Source organism: Aureobasidium namibiae (genome assembly GCF_000721765.1).
Source record: "Aureobasidium namibiae CBS 147.97 unplaced genomic scaffold scaffold_15, whole genome shotgun sequence".
NCBI lineage: Eukaryota > Fungi > Ascomycota > Dothideomycetes > Dothideales > Saccotheciaceae > Aureobasidium > Aureobasidium namibiae.
In genome coordinates, this window is record NW_013581194.1 from 241,258 (window position 1) to 263,521 (window position 22,264).

General features: G+C 48.8%; 9 protein-coding genes across 9 annotated transcripts; 6 read left to right on the top strand and 3 right to left on the bottom strand.

Moving 5' to 3' along the window:
* Positions 1 to 692: 692 nt before the first annotated feature.
* On the top strand, positions 693 to 2,244 carry M436DRAFT_74999 (TPR-like protein; the record flags this gene model as incomplete). The annotated part of the gene is made up of 2 exons (XM_013569514.1): positions 693 to 705; positions 776 to 2,244. 2 exons carry the CDS (start codon positions 693 to 695, stop codon positions 2,242 to 2,244), a joined length of 1,482 nt encoding a protein of 493 aa, XP_013424968.1.
* A 395-nt stretch (positions 2,245 to 2,639) lies between these two features.
* M436DRAFT_52665 (NAD(P)-binding protein) lies at positions 2,640 to 3,567 on the bottom strand (the record flags this gene model as incomplete). The annotated part of the gene is made up of 2 exons (XM_013569339.1): positions 2,640 to 3,243; positions 3,317 to 3,567. 2 exons carry the CDS (start codon positions 3,565 to 3,567, stop codon positions 2,640 to 2,642), a joined length of 855 nt encoding a protein of 284 aa, XP_013424793.1.
* A 1,583-nt stretch (positions 3,568 to 5,150) lies between these two features.
* M436DRAFT_66081 (uncharacterized protein) lies at positions 5,151 to 5,967 on the top strand (the record flags this gene model as incomplete). The annotated part of the gene is made up of 2 exons (XM_013569463.1): positions 5,151 to 5,171; positions 5,242 to 5,967. 2 exons carry the CDS (start codon positions 5,151 to 5,153, stop codon positions 5,965 to 5,967), a joined length of 747 nt encoding a protein of 248 aa, XP_013424917.1.
* Positions 5,968 to 9,592: 3,625 nt separating this feature from the next.
* M436DRAFT_52976 (uncharacterized protein) lies at positions 9,593 to 9,934 on the top strand (the record flags this gene model as incomplete). Its single annotated transcript, XM_013569388.1, has 1 exon — positions 9,593 to 9,934. The coding sequence occupies one exon, from the start codon at positions 9,593 to 9,595 to the stop codon at positions 9,932 to 9,934; it is 342 nt and encodes a 113-aa protein (XP_013424842.1).
* Positions 9,935 to 9,960: 26 nt separating this feature from the next.
* On the bottom strand, positions 9,961 to 11,448 carry M436DRAFT_75001 (endo-beta-1,4-glucanase; the record flags this gene model as incomplete). Its single annotated transcript, XM_013569515.1, has 3 exons — positions 9,961 to 10,269; positions 10,320 to 10,974; positions 11,423 to 11,448. 3 exons carry the CDS (start codon positions 11,446 to 11,448, stop codon positions 9,961 to 9,963), a joined length of 990 nt encoding a protein of 329 aa, XP_013424969.1.
* Positions 11,449 to 12,220: 772 nt separating this feature from the next.
* On the bottom strand, positions 12,221 to 14,852 carry M436DRAFT_75002 (uncharacterized protein; the record flags this gene model as incomplete). The annotated part of the gene is made up of 3 exons (XM_013569516.1): positions 12,221 to 14,643; positions 14,693 to 14,764; positions 14,816 to 14,852. 3 exons carry the CDS (start codon positions 14,850 to 14,852, stop codon positions 12,221 to 12,223), a joined length of 2,532 nt encoding a protein of 843 aa, XP_013424970.1.
* Positions 14,853 to 15,426: 574 nt separating this feature from the next.
* On the top strand, positions 15,427 to 17,148 carry M436DRAFT_84252 (cytochrome P450; the record flags this gene model as incomplete). The annotated part of the gene is made up of 3 exons (XM_013569517.1): positions 15,427 to 15,564; positions 15,618 to 15,833; positions 15,880 to 17,148. 3 exons carry the CDS (start codon positions 15,427 to 15,429, stop codon positions 17,146 to 17,148), a joined length of 1,623 nt encoding a protein of 540 aa, XP_013424971.1.
* A 351-nt stretch (positions 17,149 to 17,499) lies between these two features.
* M436DRAFT_53276 (glycolipid anchored surface protein GAS1) lies at positions 17,500 to 18,827 on the top strand (the record flags this gene model as incomplete). Its single annotated transcript, XM_013569447.1, has 5 exons — positions 17,500 to 17,644; positions 17,692 to 17,765; positions 17,825 to 18,181; positions 18,237 to 18,296; positions 18,351 to 18,827. Coding segments are annotated over 5 exons (1,113 nt in total), but the record flags the coding sequence as incomplete, so codon positions are not given.
* A 914-nt stretch (positions 18,828 to 19,741) lies between these two features.
* Positions 19,742 to 21,064, top strand: M436DRAFT_66085 (Cloroperoxidase; the record flags this gene model as incomplete). Its single annotated transcript, XM_013569464.1, has 2 exons — positions 19,742 to 20,094; positions 20,146 to 21,064. The coding sequence occupies 2 exons, from the start codon at positions 19,742 to 19,744 to the stop codon at positions 21,062 to 21,064; spliced, it is 1,272 nt and encodes a 423-aa protein (XP_013424918.1).
* Positions 21,065 to 22,264: the final 1,200 nt, after the last annotated feature.

Sequence of the window (22,264 nt, forward strand, 5' to 3'; positions counted from 1 at the left end):
GATGGCGCTTTTGGGGGCGTATTGCAGAGAAAGGTCTTGGACTCTGATGCCGTCACGACACCACGGTTGACCGTACATTTTTTCGATGTTTGGATGAGTGTATGTGGTGGGAAAGTGGTGGTGAGACGTGTGTTGAACGTGTATCTAGTCGGTTGCAGTTGCCGTTTGTTGTGCATGTAGGAAGGGAAGGATTGTTTGTCCGAGGGGCTCTTGGCGCGCGGTTCTAGAGGTTTCGGTAGAGCTCGACGAGAAATATACAAGTCCATGCTCTGGCTTGGAGTAAGCGACTGCTAGCTACTTACTTTCACATTTCCCACATAGTGATATCTTGATCCAATTGATTGTTTCGTTTCTTTGATACCCCTTTGCTTTTACGAATCACACTGTAATCATGGCCGACGCACTCAAGGCCGAAGGCAACAAGCTGTTTGCCGCAAAGGACTTTACCGCCGCTGCGTAAGTTGCTTCCTAACCTCATGCTTGAGTCTGCCCAATGCTGACAGACGCTCAGTCAGAAGTTCGGCGAGGCAATTGAACTCGACCCTACCAACCACGTCCTGTACTCGAACCGCTCCGGCGCATACGCATCACTGAGAGACTGGGAGAAGGCCCTGGAAGATGCCACAAAGACGACCGAGATCAAGCCCGACTGGGCCAAGGGCTGGGGCAGAAAGGGTGCTGCCCTGCACGGCATGGGCAACCTCGGTGAGTCCATCTTGTCATCCAGCTCACACACGACCATCTCAAGCTGACAGCCCTGCAGTTGACGCCACAGACGCTTTCGAAAAGGCCGTAGAGCTCGACCCCAACAACGCCCAAGCAAAATCCGGTCTCGAGGCTGTTAGACGCGCCATCCAGGCCGAAGCAGATGCTGACGGCGCCGACGCAACCGGCGGACTCGGCAACATGTTCAACGACCCCCAGATGATTTCCAAGCTCGCCGCCAACCCCAAGACCGCCTCGCTGCTCGGTGACGCCGCCTTCATGCAGAAGCTTAACCAGATGAAGTCCAACCCCAGTATGATGGGCGAGGCCATGCAAGACCCCCGTTTCCTGCAGGTCATGAGCGTTCTTCTCGGTATCGACATGTCTTTCGCCGACCCTTCGCAACAGCAACAACACCAGGGTGGCCAGCAGAGAGGAGAGGCCGAGGAGGATGTCCCCATGCCTGACGCCAGACCCACCCAACCCGAACCCGCAAAGGCCCCTGAGCCCGAACCTGAGCCCGAAGATGAGGAGGCAGCTGCGCAAAAGAAGGCAAAGGGCGAGGCAGACAAGGAGAAGGCTCTTGGAACCGAGAACTACAAGAAGAGACAGTTTGACGCTGCTATCGAGCACTACACCAAGGCCTGGGATCTGTACAAGGACATCACCTACCTCACCAACCTCGGTGCTGCCAAGTTTGAGAAGGGCGACTACGAGGGTGCCATCGAGGCTTGCAAGAGGGCCGTCGAGCACGGTCGCGAGGTCTTTGCCGACTTCAAGCTTATCGCAAAGGCTTTCGGTCGCATTGGTACCTCATACGAGAAGATGGGCGACCTTCCCAACGCCATCGACAACTACCAGAGATCGCTCACCGAACACCGTACCCCTGACGTCCTCGCCAAGCTGCGCGCCGCCGAGAAGGCAAAGATCAAGGCCGAGAGAGACGCATACCTTGACCCCGAGAAGGCCGAGGAGGCTCGCGAGCTCGGAAACCAGAAGTTCAAGGAGGCCGACTGGCCCGCCGCCGTCGAAGCTTACACCGAGATGATCAAGCGCGCACCCGAAGACCCCCGTGGTTACTCAAACCGTGCCGCTTGTCTGATCAAGCTGCTCACTTTCCCCGCCGCCGTCGACGACTGCAACACCGCCATCACAAAGGACGAGAACTTCATCCGCGCCTACCTCCGCAAGGCTCAGGCTCTGTTCGCCATGCGCGAGCACAGCAAGGTCATTGACGTCTGCAACGAAGCCATGGCCCACGACAAGGACGGCAAGAACGCCCGCGAGATTGAGCAACAGATGCAAAAGGCCATCCAGGCACAATACAGCGCTCGTGATGGCGAGACCGAGGAGGAGACCATGGAGCGCATCCAGCGTGATCCCGAGATTCTGTCTATCCTGCAAGACCCCATCATGCAGTCTATTCTGCAACAAGCCAAGGGCGACCCGGCCGCTCTGCAGGAGCACATGAAGAACCCTGACGTCAAGACAAAGGTCCAGAAACTTATGGCTGCTGGTGTCATTCGTGTTGGCCGATAGGTTTAATTGTTGCCTACTTTTCGTATCCTGTCGATTATTGAGCGCTTTCTTCTCCATCACAAAATTCATAGCAACACATATCCGATGACCGTTTCATGACAATTTGTATTTCCCACTGTGATAGCTTCTTCTTTGGTGAACTTTGACCCTCCTCGCTATAGGAATGCACAGTGTTTTTAGGACATAGGAAATGTCCGTTGAGAGCCGTGATCTGAGGGGCTCTCCGTGGACTCTGCTACCATCTAGAAAGAACTATGCGTTCTAACGGCATCGGTCCCAGCTGTGTGCTAACATGAGAGCGTGGTAAATATGTCAGATTTTATCCAGCGCACGGAGCGGACGTGTCTGTGAATTGAAAATTGAAAACATAGGTTCGTTATACCAACTGCATCCCCTCAAGAAGGAGCCTTGTAACCATCCACATCAGTACTGGTACTCAACTTCTCAAATTTCTTGACGTTCTCCCTGTACTGGTCCAACTTCTCGTTGATGCCTGCGTACGCATCGGTTCCGATTACGCATCTGAGTGGGGGATTCTCCATGGTTGCCAGAGTATACATGCAAGCCGCACCTTTTGGTGGATCGCCGGCTTGAGTGCCATTCCTCTTCTTCATAGCGCTCTCTGCATCCAAATGATCGTATGCATCATTCTTGTTTGCACCAAACTCCATGCTTCTGCCTGCCCAGTCGGTGCGGAAACCGCCGGGCTCGATGCAAGTGAGGTGGATGTTCCACTCTGGCTTTAGTTCTTTGGATAGAGCCTCCGTGTAACCCTCGACGGCCCACTTGGAAGCGCAGTAGATGGAAAAGAGAGGTACACCGCGCTGGCCACCAATGGAGGTTACCTGTTGAATCACGCCGCCGATGGGGGATTGAGCGCGCATGGATTCGAGGGCTTTGCGGGTCACGTCCAGCAGACCGAAGAAGTTTACCTCCATTTGTTTGCGGATTTGGTCTTCGCTGAGGCTCTCGAATTCACCGGCGAGACCGTATCCAGCGCTGCGAATACCACGTCAGTGATCTTTTTGCTTTTTTGTGCTGATTTGGAAAGAAGGGTAGGATCAAGACTTACTTGTTGACGACAACATCCAAGCGTCCAAACTTGTCAATGGCCTTTTTGAACGCGGCATCGATGGATTCTTTCTTTGTGACATCCAGATCTACAGCGAGGTAATTGTCTTCTGTAGCACCCTCGGGCTTCTCAAGCTTGGACGAGTTACGAGCGGTAGCGATTGCGTGATCGCCCTCCGAGATGATCTTTTTGATGTATTCGGCACCGAAACCGGTGGATGTGCCGGTGACGAAGAAGACTTTGGGTGACATTTTTTTTTTTGGTTGAAGTTCTTAAGTATACCTGGGTTGGTGTCTGATGTGTTGGTCGATATATAGGTACTGTTTTGATGTTTGGGTTCTCGCGATAGACGTCACTGCCTCGTCATCGAGCGTGTCTCACGAAGCCGTTAACTCCGGCAGCACATTGATGGCTGCGTCCAGGAGAGGTAGGCCCGACTTTTTCGTCAAGGTCGCATTTTGCCGCTGATGTCGTGGATGAGAGGGTGTATATCGGTGTCCGCGGAGTCGGTGCTAGCAGAAGTCTGTTCGGTGTGAGGCAGCGACGGGTGGCTCTGGTGTGTCGTGATCGGAGGTTTTCTGACCGAGGAGTCTTGAAGCTCTTCTCTTCACAATGGACGGAGACTTCTATGGTAACTACCACAAAGACTGATAAACTATTATCTGATCATTCTTAGTCATCATCGATATGTCGGTGCTTGAGCATCGTGGCTTCCTGACAATGTTTTGTCTCTGTTGATTGCTCCGGAGGACATTCTGGATTTCGACGTGTGTTGTATCATACATCAAGATACTCCATTCCTCTATCTGTTGGTGTACTGCTTTATTGCTCCTGATCTGCAAGCAAGCGTGTGCTTGCTTCTTGTCGTTGGTAAGCAGTATGCGAACACTCTGATAAGAGTATCCAAGTCCTCGTCATTGTCGAGCTAACGGTACGTGAGCATCTCAGAGGATATCACAGCACCTCAACTACTCCTGTCTTGATACTCCCGAAATTGCCTTGGTTAGACTCTGAACATCTCAATTCTGGGTGTGTTTCGTGCCTATGAATATCAACTGTCGATAGGGGCAGTCGGCGGTTCTAGGTGAGTACCGGAAATACCGGTTGATTTGACCAGCTCTTTGACAAATATCGATTGACTGTAGAGTCTTTAAGGATCATGTCTCACAAGTACCAGTATCTGGGCCCGATTTACCGCCAGTAACTTCTCCATCGTCAACATCTACCTGTCGCCGTCGTAAGCCGAGAGAAGAGAAATTAGCCGTCGTGGAATGGGTTAAGATGCTCTTCCCTCTATCGAGTGCTTCGACAAGCCCTCTGCCTTGCGGTATGAGCTTTATTTGGTACTGCAAAGCTTTCAGAGATCTGGTTCTACCTATGATAGTGTCAGCTTCCTGGTCGTTGTCCGTGTCGAGAGACTCTGACATCCAACCATCTGTTAAAATGCTTTACTGTCCTGTCTTTGGTCATCTTTGTCGTCCATATATGGTTACCTGAATATCGTGGCATCTTCCACAATACCGCACTCCTTTGCCGAATGCTTCGACAAGCCTCCTGAGTTCCGGTGAATACTTTCCATGGCCGGCATCTTCTACCACGATCTTTGTCGAACCGTCGCAGCCTAGAGAGTCATCGGAGCCTACCTCGACGTCGCAGCCTAGTGACGGATCAGCAGTCTACAATAGCAATAGCTTGGTAAGCGATCAGAGGCAGATGTACATCTTGCTCCCGTCAGTACACTCATCCAAGATCTTTACACTCCGCTTCCCGTCACCTCGTCTGACAACACATCCACACCTTCAAGACACACACACAACATACCCAAGACCCAACCATGTCCATCTACGAATGCACAGTGTGTGCCCCCGGTGATTACACCACCGACAACAGAAACCACATGAAATCTCACCTGGGATCTAAGAAAGACAACCACAACATGGGTCCTTTCCTCTGCGGATTCCAAGGTTGCGATGAGCGTGCCGTCAGAGGGCAAGTTGGCAGTAAAGGTTTCTGCATCTATAGTTACTAATTTCGGTCATAGCGAGAACAATGTTCGTCATGCTACACCTGTCGATCATCAAGCTCAGTTTGCGAGGGATGCCACGTTGGCTAGCCACTTGAATGATGTGGTCGCGCGCTGTCTGCGTCCTGCTACTACTCTTCCTCTCGGTGCTCCTCCTCCACCTGCTCCTGCTGGCCCTAGTACTGGTCCTAGCACTGATCCTACTGTCAATGGTCCTGTCAGCGTCACTCCTGCCGATACTGCTCACTCTACCCATCATCCTATACCTCTCAAGTACGAGGTCATCGTCGATCCTGCCAGCGCTCCAAATGTCTCCCCTGAGCAGGCTTATCAGCACGGCGCGCCTGTTAGACGCTACCTCAACGAACACATTGTGCCTCCACTCCTAGCAGGCTTGAGGCTCCTGAAGGATCACGAGCCCAACAAGCCCCTCAAGGCTCTCGGCGAGTACTTCCTCACCGGCCATGACAACATCTCGGGCTGCGAGAGGGTCCCATTCCACCGTGAGAGCGTGGCTGTCATCGTCATGGAGGCCTCAAAGTACGTGGCTATGTTCATGCCTGAGAACCCCAAGAAGTGGTACGGAAACTACTTGTTGGCTAGAAGTGCTGAGCTCGAGGAGGATTGATGGGTCACGTCGGCGTCGCGCATCGGGTCTGTGTTTTCTTTTGTGTTTCTCCTAGGGGGTTAATAGCCCGTTTTCTTCAAATCTGAACTCCGTCACGAGAATTAATGTTACTTCTTCTCTACCCCTTATGTGATATTTCTGTGCTTGATTGTGTGATTCTTGTAGCTATGAAGATGCATAGATACCTTAGTAAACTGAGTTGTATCCAGTGAGATGCGTGAAATCAGGGGCTCTCAATGGAACTTGCTTGCCATCTCGAAAGAACTGTGCATTATTATAGCGTTTAGGAACGACTAGTATCTAGTGAGATACCTAAAATCACAGGCTCTCATTGGAACATGTTTGTCATCTTCAAAGGTCTGTGCATTTTTATAGTATAAATGAACGAGTGGTATCCACTAAGATATGTGAGATTATGGGCTCTCTCTGGACTTTGTCTACTCCTGACAAACAACTGTGCATTTTCATAGCTGTCATTCTGTGTGTAGAGCCAGGAGATATAACAGATCGGGCATATCCACTCGCTGATACATCACCTAGAAAGCTATAAAGATGCACAGTGTTTACGGTATCTAAGTAGCATCCAGTGAGATACATGAAGTTAAGGGCTCTCTTTAGACATTGTATACTTTCAACAGACCACTATGCATTTTAATGGCTGTAAACCTAATCTTGTGTAATGTGAGAGCAACAAGAGCCTAGGCATCTCCGATCGCAAAAGTGTTACCTATATAGCTATGATAATGCATAGTAGCTTTTACTATATTTGAGGTACATCTGTTGAGATGCATGGAATTACTGGCCCTTATTAGAATTTATCTGCCATCTTTAAAACACTATGCATTTTTATAGCCGCAATATCACCTAGGGGTAGTCACGAGAGCAGGGGTATACTCACGTCTCTATAAGCAGAGATATACCACTAGTCACTATAGAAATGCATAGATATTATAGGAAATGAGAAACATCTACCGAGAGTGTTAAACTTAGTGGCTCTCTTTAGATATAGCTTACCATCTAGAGATAACTATGCATCTCTATAGCTATGACTAGGCCCGTGTCCACGATTAGGAGAGTCAAATAAACTAGGCCTTCTTATTAACAAAGTCATACCACATTGTCTACTATAAAGGAGGGCTCCTACTAAGATTTAAACTATCATTTCTAATACGCTAGTTCGGACTAGCGTATTAGAAAAACCTTTTTTACTTTCTACATAACTACGTCGTAGGACTAGGAAAGATAAATAAACGGGTTAGAAGTCGACTTTTTAGAGATTTAGACATTAGATTTATAGGACTCTTATTTTTAGTGCGTGCACTATAGGGTTAAGAAGTCGTAAATTCTTAAGTTTTTAACGTTATCGTAATCTCTACTAAACAACGCATTAAAACAACCATTTAACTTAGTTAATTCGATTAATATAACTAACATAGTTAAGTTTACGACCCCTTATAAGGCTACGGCCCTCTATATAGCCATTAATTAGTGCGCTAATAGTAGAAACATTATATAACTATGCCTTAAACATAAAGACGATTCCGAATTCTCTTCTTAACCTTCTATATACTAATAGATAGGCTAATATAACTAATTACTTAAACACTATAACTAGATCTCTATGTTTAAATAGGCCTCTTACCGTATAGGCGCTATTTTACGTTCTAGCCGGCTACCTGCCTTATTAGCTATTAATCTTAATAAAATCGCTTCTAGTTTACGCGAATTTAGCGAATAAAACAATAACGAATTAGCTAAGTATTACTACGTCTCTATAACTATAATCTAAGCCAGTTTATACGCTTATATGCCTCCTATTACATTAGTAACTAAGGCATAGTAAGATTAGATAAAACTAGAGACTATTACTACCTAAAAACACTATACTAGTATTTATAAGTCTAAACTATAACAATACTATAAAGATGGCATATATATAGACGAAAACCACTTAAATATAGGCATATAACGTAAGTAATAGATCTACCGCTTATATAGCACTCGTTACTATCCTAAAAACCGTTAATATAACCTAGTACCTAACAAAAAAAAGAAGGATTATAAGCTATTTACTCTATATGTTAGTATGGGCGTCTTATACTATAGCCGCATAGATATTAGGTTCTTCTATAATAAGCACTTTAACTATGCTAATCTATAGAACTAATAGTTAGCGCGTAAACCTTATAAAAATAAGCGAAATTATAAGGAACTATATATATAGTAGAAATCTAAAGAACCTATTAAGTATGTAGTGCTACCGAAGTTAACTATTATAAGCTAAGAGTACTATAGAAAGAGGTTTCTACTAATATATAAGGAACTATATAACTATGTTAAATACTATAAGCCTAGCTATTAGCGTGCCTTCTTTATAAAAGATAATATCTAGTCTTATAGCACTTAGTTAAATTTAGAGGCAGATATTAACCTATATAAAGCTAAATATAAGATGGAACTATATAAACACCCTTTATACTTACTAGATCCTAATCTAATTAAAGGTATATAGCTCATCTTAAACGAACGTCTTAAAAAGAGGCGCGATCTTTAGGGCATAAACCATCATTAATTTAAGGCCGCGATATGTAAGGAATGGTAGAACATACTTTAAAAACAGATCTAATTAATTATTAATAAGATGGCCGAACGTTACGTATAGATTAACGACCATCTAGAGTGTCATTTTAAGTCTTCTCGTTAGTAGATATCGCTATATATAGTCGTTGTTAATGCGATGTTTAGTAGAGATTGCGATGACGTCTTAAAAGTTGAGAATTCACGACTTCTTGACCCCATGTTGCGTGAACGCGACTTTGGAGGAGTTATGGGCCCTGGGCTTGCGAGCGGATGCTGGCTTGGCGGCGTTGTGCCGTGCATAAATGTCCAACTACCCGTGTTCTTCCAAACCCCTAACTACACCGAATCCGCCAACGCGCACCGCGGACCGCGTGCAGACTATACGGATACGACTTCTGTACAACCATCCATGTCTCACCAAGAACATATTCTTGTCTTCTAGGAACCCATCGAACAGGGTGATCCGCTCACAGACCTGCAGCTTCCAACTTCATGTACGCACGTAAATAGCCTTACTATTAGCAGTCTTGCACTGCCCCCCATGGCCTCACAAACCGTTACAATCGCAATTGCAACCAAGTCCGCAGAGGCTCATTTCGACTGTAAAGGAATGCACAGCGCCGGCTACACACCACCTCGCCAAGCAAAACAAACACGCAAGCGTGGTGCCTGCCAAGCACCGTATCTGTACTCTTGCCCATGCAGGTCCCACCCCAAAAAACCGTAGGAAGGATTTGAAGACATGTTCCTATTGGCTGCTTCGAAAAATGTAGCCAATGACAAGAGCGAGAAAGGACAAACGCCTAGAGGAAGGGGAGGAAAAGGGCTGTTGTAGGCAGTGCAGTTTTGATAGCAGCGATACGAATGGCTATACGGTGTATTCTTAGCTGAAAGCAGGTGAGCATGTGGTTTGAAAAATCCTTTGGATTCGCTTGACGGACGTATGTATAGATGGGGGTTGTCCCCATCTCTGTGTATCCTGGTTTCCATCATCTTCTGCTGTGCCTACTACAAATTACTCCCAACAGGTTAAATTGTTACAACAATGGCGGATCTTCAACCATGGGCAATTATCATTCTCGTTCTACTCGGCTGTGGACTTCTCGTCGTAACGATAGCCGGACTGGGAAGAATGTACCTTGGAGACACCAGTGCTACGGTGGAATGTCGACCTTCGGATACACAAGCGAGCTATATGCGAGAAGTGAGGGAGAGAAATCAGACGGATATCTTGCGCAAGATGCAGCGCGGACCCGTCAACATGCAACGCAGTCAGCCTTCTTATACAAATTACACGGATTATTCCTCTGCTGCTGGAGTTTGTAGGTTCTTTTTGCTTCTTGATCAAAAAGACATGTACACTGACTGTTGTCGATCAGAATTCTGAAAACCATCCACAATCAGGATCCTCGCCTAAGCGTATGATGCCACGAGATCCGCATACGTGCTGTATGCCACGCCATCCTTGGGCTCGACAGAAAACATGTAGTCGCCCCACCAAGGACCAGCAGCCCACCAGAGGGCGCCGGCCCAGACATCAGAGTTTTCGGCGACGAAAGCGAGCATATCCTGGACAGCAGCCTCACAATCAGCATTGACGGCGCCTGCAAATTCGCCAATCAGACCAGTCTTCTTGTTGTCGCGGAGCCAGGTGGTCGCAGCCTGGAGACGTTCGCTGCCGACGGTTTGGGATACGCAAGTTGAGGAGGTGCCGGAGCCATCCTAGTGTATGATGTTAGCTTGAGAATATGAATAGGACGCCGGACACATACGGAGTCAAGATATTGGTGCATTTGGTAGAGAAGTTTGCCCTCGACGCTGTCGGTCAAGGCACCCATCGTCTCACCGTTGGTCTTGCCATCAGTGCCCTGGGCAGTTGTCCAAGTCCAAGCACCAGTGTACGCATTGCCTTCGACAGTGATGTACTGAGAGGTAGCACCAGCAGAACGAATGGCATTGATGGCAGCTTGGTTCAGGCTAGCAACAAGAGCAGAAGATTCGTCATGAAACTCGTTATTAGTATCAAAGATGACCTTGTCATTGTCCTTGAACTCTGCAGCAACAGTCTTCCAGAAGGTACCAAAGTCTGCAGTCGAAGTGATGATCTCGCCATTGTAGCGACCGTAGTTGTGAGGCACGATGAGGGCATAGGCACCAAGCTTTGTGATGCCAGCCACAGTCTCGGTTAAGTTGTGAAGGTAAGCGGCATCCAGCGAACCGGTCATCTGATTAGGCACCAGACGCTCCATCAAGAAGTTTACACGGAAGCTGTTATAGCCTTTGTTGACGAATGTGCCTATAGAGCCAAGGTCGGGCCAGGTGTAGTCGGTTCCCAACTTGCCAGGGATGTTGCCCTCACCGAATTCAGGTCCAGACTCATTGATACCGACGAATTGAAGCTTGCCAGAGCCGCTGGCAGCACGTTGGCTAAGACGAGTAAGAGGTTGAGCAAGAACAATGCTCGCCGAACCTGCGGCGAGAAGAAGAGAAGAGAGATGCATATTGACAGCAGTGGTGATTGAGAAAGAATGAGGATAGGAAGGATACAAGTAAAAAGACCAAACCTCAGCTCTTTATATACCAATCGCGCAAAGCCTACCAGGAGTCTGCCCTATAAGCAGTGAACAGTTCGTTGTATATGAAACGAGCGGGGAACTGTTTTGACGCGATCAAAGACGATCTCCGTTCCCATACAGGCAGGTGCAAATCCACCGCTACTTGTCAGTCATGGGTGCCATTGGCGGAAGAAACTGTTGCCTGGATAGAGTTTGGGGTGAATATGCTCTCTTGTATGATACTAGACGATTGAGGGAACAAGACGAAGGTCAGGAGGGTGCTCTCTAATTGATGAGGGCGTCAGCGACTGCTTTCTCACAGTTGTTTGAGGTAGATGATCGGCATGTCGGGGTGAGGGCAAGAGGCATCGCGTGGCGTCAGTGCATTGGTAGCGTGGCTTCGTGCATGGGCCAATTCTAGATTGGATATATTTCAATCAAAAGATCTTCTAGACACCAATGGTTCTGTGGTGTAGTTGGTTATCACTTCTGTCTAACACACAGGCGGTCCTGAGTTCGAGCCTCAGCGGAATCATCGTTTTGCTTCCTTGGCGCAATTTCTTTTGGGCCGAGCATTGATGGTGGTATAGCACTCAGGGGGTGGAATAGAATCTGGCAGAGTTTTTGGAAAGTGCGGCGTGACTTACACGTATTGCGACGCCCACGCCAACATCAAACTTCGCGGTCATCAATACATCGTTTGGTTGGGATTAGAAAGGTATGTCTTCTTGGACACGTCAGGGAGAACTTATCATGACGAACATCTCTTGACGTCTGAGAACCTCCCTCTATGTTGCTAAGAGTGACTAGACCATGCTACTAAGCTCTTACCTTCGTCGCGTTGGGAACTCGACCTCCATGCATCTCCCTTTACTTGCCAGACTACACGTCCACTTTAAGACCTTTAGCCTAAAGGTTGATACTGGGAGAGGCTGATTGTTCAGAGCAAGCATCAAAGCGCCCGAGATGTTCATGAATACCGAGAGATAAGATTGACATATCGGGTAGATCAACATTATTGAAATGCAAGAGTTATGTATATTGCTGCTGTGTGTCGTTATGAAAAGCTATACATCTTGAGGAATCGGCTCCTTTTCGGATCATGCAAGTATGTCATGTCACTTTTTTCTGCGCCTGAAGCGAGTACTGTTCTCTTCGTCATCGTCGTCCTCGTCATCCGAGACTTCGTCAGGACTAGGTTTTCTCTGTACCCTCTTCCTCGGCTGCGATATCTCATCGATCACACCTTTGGCTGTTCTTTTACCTGGTTGCGTCCGTACTGATGCACTACTCTTGGCTTGTCTGGCTGCATCGGCAATATCTTGGTCTCGAGCAGTGCCTGCAATCTCTTCTGGCAGTATAGCTTCAGCACGCGAGGCTTCGGCGTCTTCCATACGAGAGGTCGCAATACGACGTCGGAAGCGCGCTGTGTTGTCCTCGTCTTCTGATGACTTGTCCTGCTCGCTGTCTGAAACAAGAGAGATACTGTTGTGTGTGTTGCTCTGTTGACGCTGTGATGGAGTACCGTTTGCAGCGGCGGACGAAGGTGTGGCAGTGACTTCGATATCCATACTGTCCTCTGTCTGCTGTGATCGTTTGGCCTTCTTTCGAACCTTTTTCGAGAGAGGTTCGAGAAAGTAGTCGTCCTGAGCACCATGGGCTTTTGGCTCGACTTCTTCCAACGAGACGAAGACGCGAGCTCGAGTTTGTGTGTTGGTTGCGGTGCCTTGTCTGCGGAACTTTTTGAAATTCTTGCGGCCGTTCCATCTGTTGTCCCAGCGATCGTTGTGTCCGGCTTCGGCATCGTATCTAGATCGCGGCGGAGGTTCGCGATGAATATGCATGACCTCAACCTGCGCTAGATTTTGCATGTCGGCAACCTCCATGCCTTCAAGTTGATTTCGGAGCTTCTCTTCATCCTCCAAACGCTTTTCCTCCTGTTGTTGTTGGCGCTCAGCCAGTATGGCTCGTACGTCGACCTCCTTATCCTTGCGCTTCCTGGTTCTCGTGATCTTAGCTGCTGGTGTAGCTTCTTCAATCTGTGTGCTAGTATGAGTCGCCGAAGCCTCAATTCCTGCTTCGATGCGGCGCTTTTTCATTGCTGCAGCACCCTGTAGCATGTCGGCCATCATGTCATGATGCGTCTCTTCATCGTCTGGCGGGGGTCTCTTCCTGGTTGAACGTTGTGTGTATTGACTAGGAATTGGATGGGAACTCTCGAGGTGCTCATCCTCGTCCATGAAGTCTGCCGAAGGAGCCTGACTTGGTTCAGGTGATGGTTGTTGTGAGGGAGATGGAGAACGATACTTTGGTAAGGCGTTGATGTCGATCTCATCAAAGCCTTTGAACTTTGTCTGTGTCAAAGGTCTGCGACCACGACGCTTGCCTGTTGCCATGTCGTGCTGGGAGGTCTCAGGTGCGTCATTCTCAGGTGTTGCAGATGGGATTTCTGTGGCAACTCTTACTGATTGTCGGCGTGCAGAAGGAGATCTTGATGGTTGGTTGGCAGGCGACTGCTGAACTCGGTTATGCATACTTGTATCCTCTTCTGGCAGGAAGACTGCAGCAGGTCTCTTCAACTTGGAAGCATCGGCATCCAGGATGACTTCCAAGAGTTCACCCTGCTCAATGCTGCTTTGACCCAGCGAGGAATCCACTTGATCAAAGAATCTTGGCCTCTCCTCTGTGTAGCCACGAGGACGTATCAGGATGATACCACCTTTTGTCTTTGGCTGTTGGCCAAGATTGAAATTTCTGTCAGATTTCTTGCCAGCAACCTCACGAACATAGCTCAACAAGTCTTGAGGATCTGGGTTCTCATTGTTGACGGCATGGTACAGAGCCTTTCCACCACCTCCAGTGATGGTGGGCAATAAATTTGCATGCTGTCCTGGATCGATGAAAACAAAGATGTATTGCGAAAAGACCTCGGAACGTAGGGGGTTGGGAAGGAAGTCAGGCGACTTGTCCTTGCGAGGCCTCGGCTCGTTGCCAGGAGGGGGAGAGTAGGGCTCTTCGCTCGGCCAATTTGCTTTGAAGTCTTGTTCGAGAGCATCGAGAGAGATGTGGTGGAAGTTGGTCAGATAGTCATCAGTGACGACGTAACGAGCATTGACAAAAGCTTGCAAGGTGTCCGGGGTGTTGCGCTTTTTGGCGAAGAGATGGGTGGTGAATTGGGCGATGTAGTCGACGATACACTTGATGCCCAACGGCTCGAGGACGCGGCGGTGTTCGGCAAGCGGATCTTCGAGTTGACGGAGGGCACGGGAAAGCGAGGAGAAGGAGAAGACGGTGGGTTTCCATTTGATGTGGAAGCGGTGCTCGTAGTTGCCCAACTTGATGGGGTTGTCGTTCCTATCCAGCTCTTTTGTTGCACCCTTCTCCAGGCGTTCACTGTTGATCCAAGAACCGACTTTTGAATTGTCCGTGACTTGAAGCTTCGTCTTTGCGTGCAGGTGCTTGCTCTCTCCAGGCTCGACGGTTGCGATGTCGACAGTCAAGTGTTTGCGTGAGACGGACGAGTTTTCGATGTATCGCATGCCTTTGTCGGCATCAGCATGAGTAGGTAGAGACGAGTTGGTCGGACGTACGTTGGCCAGGTTCTGGTTTGGATGTGCGGCCAATGACGACCTTTGTGCCGGGTCGAAGCCAGACGGACTTGTCTGCGTGCAGAGTCAGCCATGATATACTTTGTTTGTCTGGCCTGAACTTACTTTCGAACAAGTCGCCTTCGCACTCAAGGAACCACATGTTGACCGCTGGCACAGTCGCCCGAGCGCATTGAGAGCAGTAAGAGTTGGAATCTTGAGCAAGAGCTGGAAAAGTGGAATTCTCCAAAGCAGGTAGGAACGAGGGTCCAAGTGTTGACCAAGAAAGGGAATGACCATCTCGGGGAAGACGCGACTGCCTGGCCGAGGCTGTGACCGCGCTCGCGATCCGCGTCCGTGCTCAAAGTGCTTCTCACTCTGCCTCGTACCGCTCGTCTTCTCTCCACCATCAATCACACCGATACTGGTGCCTGACTTACTAGCAGGCAGTACCGTGTCCTGTAGACCCCTCGGCGTGCGCCCTCAGAACAATCGTGACAGTGTCATGTTTCTGCCCTCATGTGTACCAACACTGCGAGAAGGATTCTTGGGCCCGCTGTTTATATTACTTGTATGCACTACATCGCCTATAAGCCGTGTCTGACATCTCCAGACTGCAACCATGCAGCTCTCTGATAACCAGGCTGCATCCTTCCTGCTATCCATGAGTATTACTACCTGCCAACTCCCCGTACAAGGACATCAGAGCTCTTCAACCCAGCTGTGCTTCACACAACATGGCCTTGACTACTCCCACCATTTTTGCTATCATTGCCGTCGTTCTCATTGTCTTGAAGCTTTTGACCGTAGGTCGCCGTGATAAGAACTACCCCCCTGGCCCACCTACCGTACCTATTCTCGGCAATATTCATCAGGTACAAGTACCTCCAGATCTTACCCACCCTTGAAATATACTGATGCACATCAGATGCCCACGCGAGATGCACACCTCCAATTTCAGAAGTGGGCCAACGAATATGGTCCCGTCTATAGTTTGATGCTCGGCACCAGAGTCCTGATAGTGCTATCTAGTGACCAAGCAGTCAAGGATCTCCTTGATAAACGCAGCGCTATATATTCTGCCCGTCCAGACATGTATATAGGGCAGGAGCTCTGCAGCGGAGGTCTGCGATTCTTAATGATGGTAATCTACTCAGCCCATTCGACAATCTTATGCTGACTTCTTGGAGGAATACGGTCCGACATGGCGCTACTTTCGCAAAATGTCCCACGCCTTGCTCAACGTCACGGTAGCCAAGACGTACATTGCCTATCAGCTCCTCGAGAACAAGCAAATGCTTCACGATATGCTCGTGGCTCCAGACCGTTGCTTGCAGAACATCCGTCGATATTCCAATTCTTTGACCACGACCATGGTCTTCGGTTGGCGAACTTCCACATACGACGACGCCAAGATGATGCAACTCTTCGAAGGCTTCTCCGAATTCGTACAGATCAATCAAACCGGTACTGCAGCATTACTTGATTCGTTCCCTTTTCTCCGAAAGCTTCCGGACTGGCTTCTGCCTCTACAGACAAGAGCTAAAGAATCATTTCGGAAGGAAAGAGAGCTCTATGTAGGTCATTGGCTTACTGCCAAAGAAGCAGTAAAGGCTGGCACCATCCGACCCTGCTTCTGTGTCGGCATGGCACAAGCTCAGCAAGAAGAAGGCTTTTCGGATGAACAGGCTGCCTACATTTCCGGAACATTGCTCGAAGCTGGCTCTGACACCACTTCAAACACTCTCTATGCTTTTGTGCAAGCAATGCTGCTATTTCCCGAGGTTCAGAAGAAGGCCCAGGACGAGATCGATCGTGTCGTTGGCAGCAGTCGACTGCCCAACATGGATGACGAACCACATCTTCAGTACCTCCGAGGCTGCGTGAAGGAAAGTCTTCGATGGATGCCAACAACCATCCTCGGCTCGGTCCCTCATGCTGTCACCAGAGATGACGTTTATATGGGCTACAAGATCCCAAGAGGTGCAGCTGTGATGAACAATGTATGGGGCATTCACATGGATCCCAATCGCTCACCAGATCCTCGACGTTTCGACCCAGACAGATTCAAGGATGACTTCTTGAATTGCGCGGACTCAGCAACTCAGCCAGATGCTTCGAAGCGAGATGCTTTTACGTTTGGAGCGGGCAGAAGGATCTGTCCAGGTATGCACGTTGCGGAAGCATCTCTCTTCCTCGGCATGTCCAGACTTCTGTGGGCCTTTGACATCAAGCCTGTCATTGATCCTGCGACAGGTCAAGCGATTTTGCCTGACCCCGATAGGTTGACTCAAGGAATCATGGCTATGCCCGAGGAGTTTGAGGTCAAGATCGTTCCCAGGGATCAAAACCGAGCAGATCTCGTTGAGAACGAATGGCAGGAGGCGGAAGAGCTCGTAGATCCTATCACCAAGCAGTGGAAGCGGACACCAGAGGGTATGGTGTTACCAAGTGTATAGAGAGCGGTGAGGGCTACGACATCTCCTACCGTTCAATGGTGATGCTGGCATGAACTGCACAATACAGATTCGTGTTTTGTTCTTCATTGAGTCTGATGACTTTGGTGTCTCGAATGGCAGTTGTGACCCGCGCGCTGCACGATGACAACATCATCTTGGCAATACATCTTGAAGTGTACTCAAGGCAACCATCATCTCCAAAACACCAATCGCATAGCCAAACATGACCATCGCACCAAGCTCTGTACCAATTACCATTCGAGGTCGTTATTTCTGGAGAGGAGATGAAAGAGTCAGTAATGTGACCCACGGCTTCCGTCGTCGAAAACGATCTTCTGATCATGAGAATAGTTCTTCATCCGAGGAGTAGTCTATCAACCCTGGGACGATTCCGAAAACAGCAACATCAATGATCCTATCTCAGATGATCGTATAATAGAGCTAGGACGCAACCTTGTCTTGCTCAAAGAACTTGGAGTCAACACCCTTTACGTTTGTTCGTCACGTACAAGCAGCGAGGTTGGCTTGACTAAAATCACATAGACCAAATCAACAACCAAAAGCAGCATGACAAAGCGATGAAGTTGCTTGAGTCAGCTGGAATCTATGTTGTTGCGGTGCGCATGCTGACATCGGCCCCCACTGCCAGAAGCGTAAACTAACACAAAACCAACAGGGTGTTTGTACTCCATCCTGCTCCATCAATCGGGCAAGGCCTTACAAATCTTACAATACTGCCAATGTGTCTTCTCTGCTCAGAACTGCCGGTGTCATGGCTGCCTACCCGAACACCCTGGCAATTACTGCGGCCAATTCACTAGTAAACGGCCGTGGTCACCTCTACGTAGCTCCCGTTTTGAAAGCCATCATCCGGGATCTCAAGAGATATCTGGCTTGCAGCAACGATATTCGAGGAACAAGGATACTTCCTGTGGGCTATGCTAACGCGGATGTCCCACACATCAATTATAATACAGATTTCCTGGAATATCTGTACTCTGGTGACAAAGAGACTACAGTAGACTTTTGGGGAGTAAGTCGATTCGCAGACCTCGGCACACATCTCGGAACTCTGACTATTCCCATAGCTTGCCAATTATGGTTGGGCTGGAAAGTCCGACCTACAAATTTCTGGCTGGCTTCGATTGGTATATTTGCCTCTGTGATCCAGAACGCGTACAGTGTGCGCTAATAAGCACCAGATCAGTCGTTATGAGAACTTTGCCATCCCGTCGTTTCTGTGCGAGTATGGCGCTAACACAACCAAAATCAGGCAAATGGATGAGACCAAGGCGTTGTACTCGGACCCAATGGCCAGAGTCTTCTCTGGCGGGTGTGTCTACGACTTCTTAGACAGTGCGAATGCCTACGGCCTGGTGGCGATGGACTCCAACGACAAAAGGTGGTTCCAGATGCGTGCCGACGTGGACGGAAAAATAATCGAAACAAGAGAAACAGATGCAGGAATTGTCTACATTTACCAAGACTTCGCCAACTACAAAGCAGCGCTTGCCGGATCCGCAGACAATCACAGCCCGAGCTGGGATGTCATGGAACGCGAAGCAAAGGAGAGACACAGCATCGACGTCACGCAGAGGACATGGTCTTGGGGACCCGAATACCAGATCCCTGCGACCTGTATAGATTGGGACAACATCGAGGAGCTCGTCGGTCGATAGGATCAAGAGATTCAAACCACAACCCAAAGACTCGAGAATGTATAACTTACCTGACCTCGAACCTCGGGATGTTGAAGACGGCTCGGTGTGCATATCAAACTGCAGAATTGAAGTATCACGGAGAAATGTCCTCGAGACTGGTCGGCGCTGGCGTTGCCAGAACACTTGCGGACGTAACATAAACTGGTGCAAGGCGAATCAGAGGCGGGGACATCGACACAAAAAGAGGTCGCAGTTGACGACAACGGTCACGCTGACAATTTTCAAACTTCCGTGGTCGGCCTTTACGTTCTTACGTGCGAGATACAGTGAGCCTCGGTCGGTTTCGCAAGGCAGTGTTTTCGAGGACACGAAACAGGGTCGCGCGCCCCGTACATCACCGACTATCAACTTCCTTATAGGTAAAGACATGAGTCGAAGAAGCAAATCAGAGCAGAGGAATTAGTCCGAGGCAACTTGACAAAAGGTATAAACAGCGCCACATTGCGGAGGGGGCGCGAATCCCGTTCGACGAGCTTAAACCGTTAAGCTTTACCAATGTTCTTATTATGTCGATCTTCGAATACCGCCTCCACAAACCGAGGCATGGCGCCGCATGGCTGGTAGAAAGCTGAACTGGCAATCGTTGATTGGACAATGACAGACGGTATGCGCACCAAAAGTCTGTATGCTCACGCTGAGGTTGCAGATCAACAAGGCAAACCTCCTTCCTGTTACAATGATCAACAGAAAACCTTCCCCTTGCTGTGAATACAAACCAGCGATTCAGACTATCCCCGCAGTGTGCCCTGTGGCAAGATCAGCAGTAATGTCTTCCACAAAGTATGGACCGACTGAATATATAAAGAGCCTGAGTAACGCTACATGGACACTTCTTTTCATCAAGTCAATCATTGACCAACAACAACATCACTATGAAGAACATCGCCATTGCCTCTCTCTTCGTTGCTTCGGCTTCAGCCTTCCCATGGGTCGTCGACCAACCTGGTGTCGACAGCTCTCTTCTGGGAGCTGGACGCAAGATCAGACGTCAACAATCTGGTGGCACCCAGAAGGGTGGTCCCGCCACTTGCCCATTCAACGCCGACCACAAGGGTGCCGCTCCCTACAACGCAAAGTACCCCTACAATGGTGCCCACGATGGCATTCCCGGAAAGGGCATTGGTGGTTACCAGGTACCCGCTGATGGTGACACTGCTCACTACTACGAGGCCCCTGGACCTAATGATATCCGTGGCCCCTGCCCAGGATTGAACGCCGCAGCCAAGTAAGTCAAGTCTTCGAGCGTGCATTAGGTTTCTTTTGCTAATATTTGCAGCCATCACTTCCTTTCTCACGATGGTATCACCACATTCAACGAGCTTGTCGATGCCCAACAGAATCTCTACAACGTTGGCTACGATTTGGCTACACTTCTCGCTGCCCTCGGTCTTACCCTCACCGATGGTGATCTTGTAACCGAGAAGCTTTCCATCGGATGTGATGCCACAACCAGAACCTCATTCAGCCCTGTGCTCACCGGCTCTGAGCCCGGACTCGACGGCCACAACAAGTTCGAAGCCGACTCCTCCCTCACCAGAAACGACTACTTCCTCGCTGACGGAGACAACTACTCCTTCAACGGCACCCTTTTCGGCATGATGCAAGACACTTGCCAGGGCGACTTCAACCGCGAGAACCTGTCCAAGTACCGCCTGCAGCGCTACACTCAGTCACTCAACGAGAACCCCAACTTCTTCTTCGGTCCTCTGACCCTGCTTCTCTACGGAGCCGCCTCGTTCCTGTACACTCTCATGCCCAACGGAAACCACGGTTACGCACCTGACCTCGAGACCATCTCCTCCTTCTTCGGTGCCGAGCAGAACGCAGACGGCACCTGGGAATTCAACGGCGGCGAGCGCATCCCCGCCAACTGGACCAACCGCGTCACTCCTTACTCCAACTTGGACGTCACCACCGAAATCCTCACCATGTACCTCGAGAACCCTGTTTTGTTCGGCGGCAACACTGCAGATGGTTCCTTTGACGGCATCAACTTTGGCGCCATCAAGGATGGTAAGCTTGAGCTTGCCATCGGTGCCCCAGAGACTGCTTGTCTGCTGTACCAGCTCACCACAGGTCAAATTCCTTCGTACCTCAATGGTGTCATCACTCCTACTGTTGATGCGTTGAGCTTTGTTGCAAGCAAGGTCTCGCCTTCGTTCAAGAACTTGGGATGTCCGCTTGCTCTTACCTAAATGGTTCAATAGGGTATCACAAAGAATGCAAAGGAAGAGACAGGTTCTCTGGCTTTTAGTTGATGTTTCAGCAGCCTGATCATCAATGGTGGATATCTGGATATTCAAAAGGCAAAGAATGATATATGAATTAGCTTCACAATGATTATGACGATTTACTTTACTCCGTACTTGTGTTTTGGATTTGTGACTTGTAATTTTCTACACTCAAGACACAGCGCAATGCTCGCTATAGAAAAAGCATAGTGATTTCTAGATCAGGGATGAACCTAGAAAATCACATCTCAATGGATGCCATCACTTTCTCGAGTAGTTTGTGCATTCCCATAGCTATTGAGCTTTGTGAACTTCTGCACACAGAAGACTCGATCGCTACCCTTTCCATGATACGCATTCACAATAATCTCGCTCCAATCGTCCGATATTAAACAAGAAAGGTTCATGTTAGTCATCCTGCACACGAGCAGAATATACCAGACCTCGTGATCATCAATGCTCGCCAAGCTTCTACTCTCTTTCACTCTCCCTTGTATCCCGCAAAATTTCTTCCACACAAACTAGGCACCGAAAAATATTCCTTCCGTTGACGACAAAACGAACTGATAGATCCTCAATGCATAGATGACATAGCCCAGGCGGACAAAAGGATATATTGATCAGAGTGGGATTCGAACCCACGCGATTTCTCACTAGTAAACTCATTTCAGGTGAGCCTGAAACTAGCGCCATAACCACTCGGCCATCTGACCAATTGATAGAGGGCCTGAGAACCTATATCAATCATATTTATTTTCATAAAGGAAGACGAGAGTGTTAAAAGCAAACTCAGTCACAACGGCAACGTCTTTGTGGCATAGGCGGTTCGAAGTCGTGCCAGAAGAAGAGGCAGAAGCAGAGATTGCAGATTCCAAAGCCAGAAAGAATGTGGGGAATCCGAGACTCAACATGATGTAATTCGAGATAGCGGGTTTGTGGTAAAAGCCTCCAGCAGACTAGATTGGGAGGCTCTGTAGAACGAGCTCGACAGGTCCGATAGAGCGCCTGTGAGTGCATACATCTCAAAGACGCGGCATCAACTAGGAGTCAAGAAGACCAGGGGTCTGTAAGTATCATCGCGCAGTGTAAAATACAGCATTGTATACAAAAGTTCTAATCGTGTTTCTCGTAGAAGCATTATTGGGGTTCGTAGAAGGGCATGTG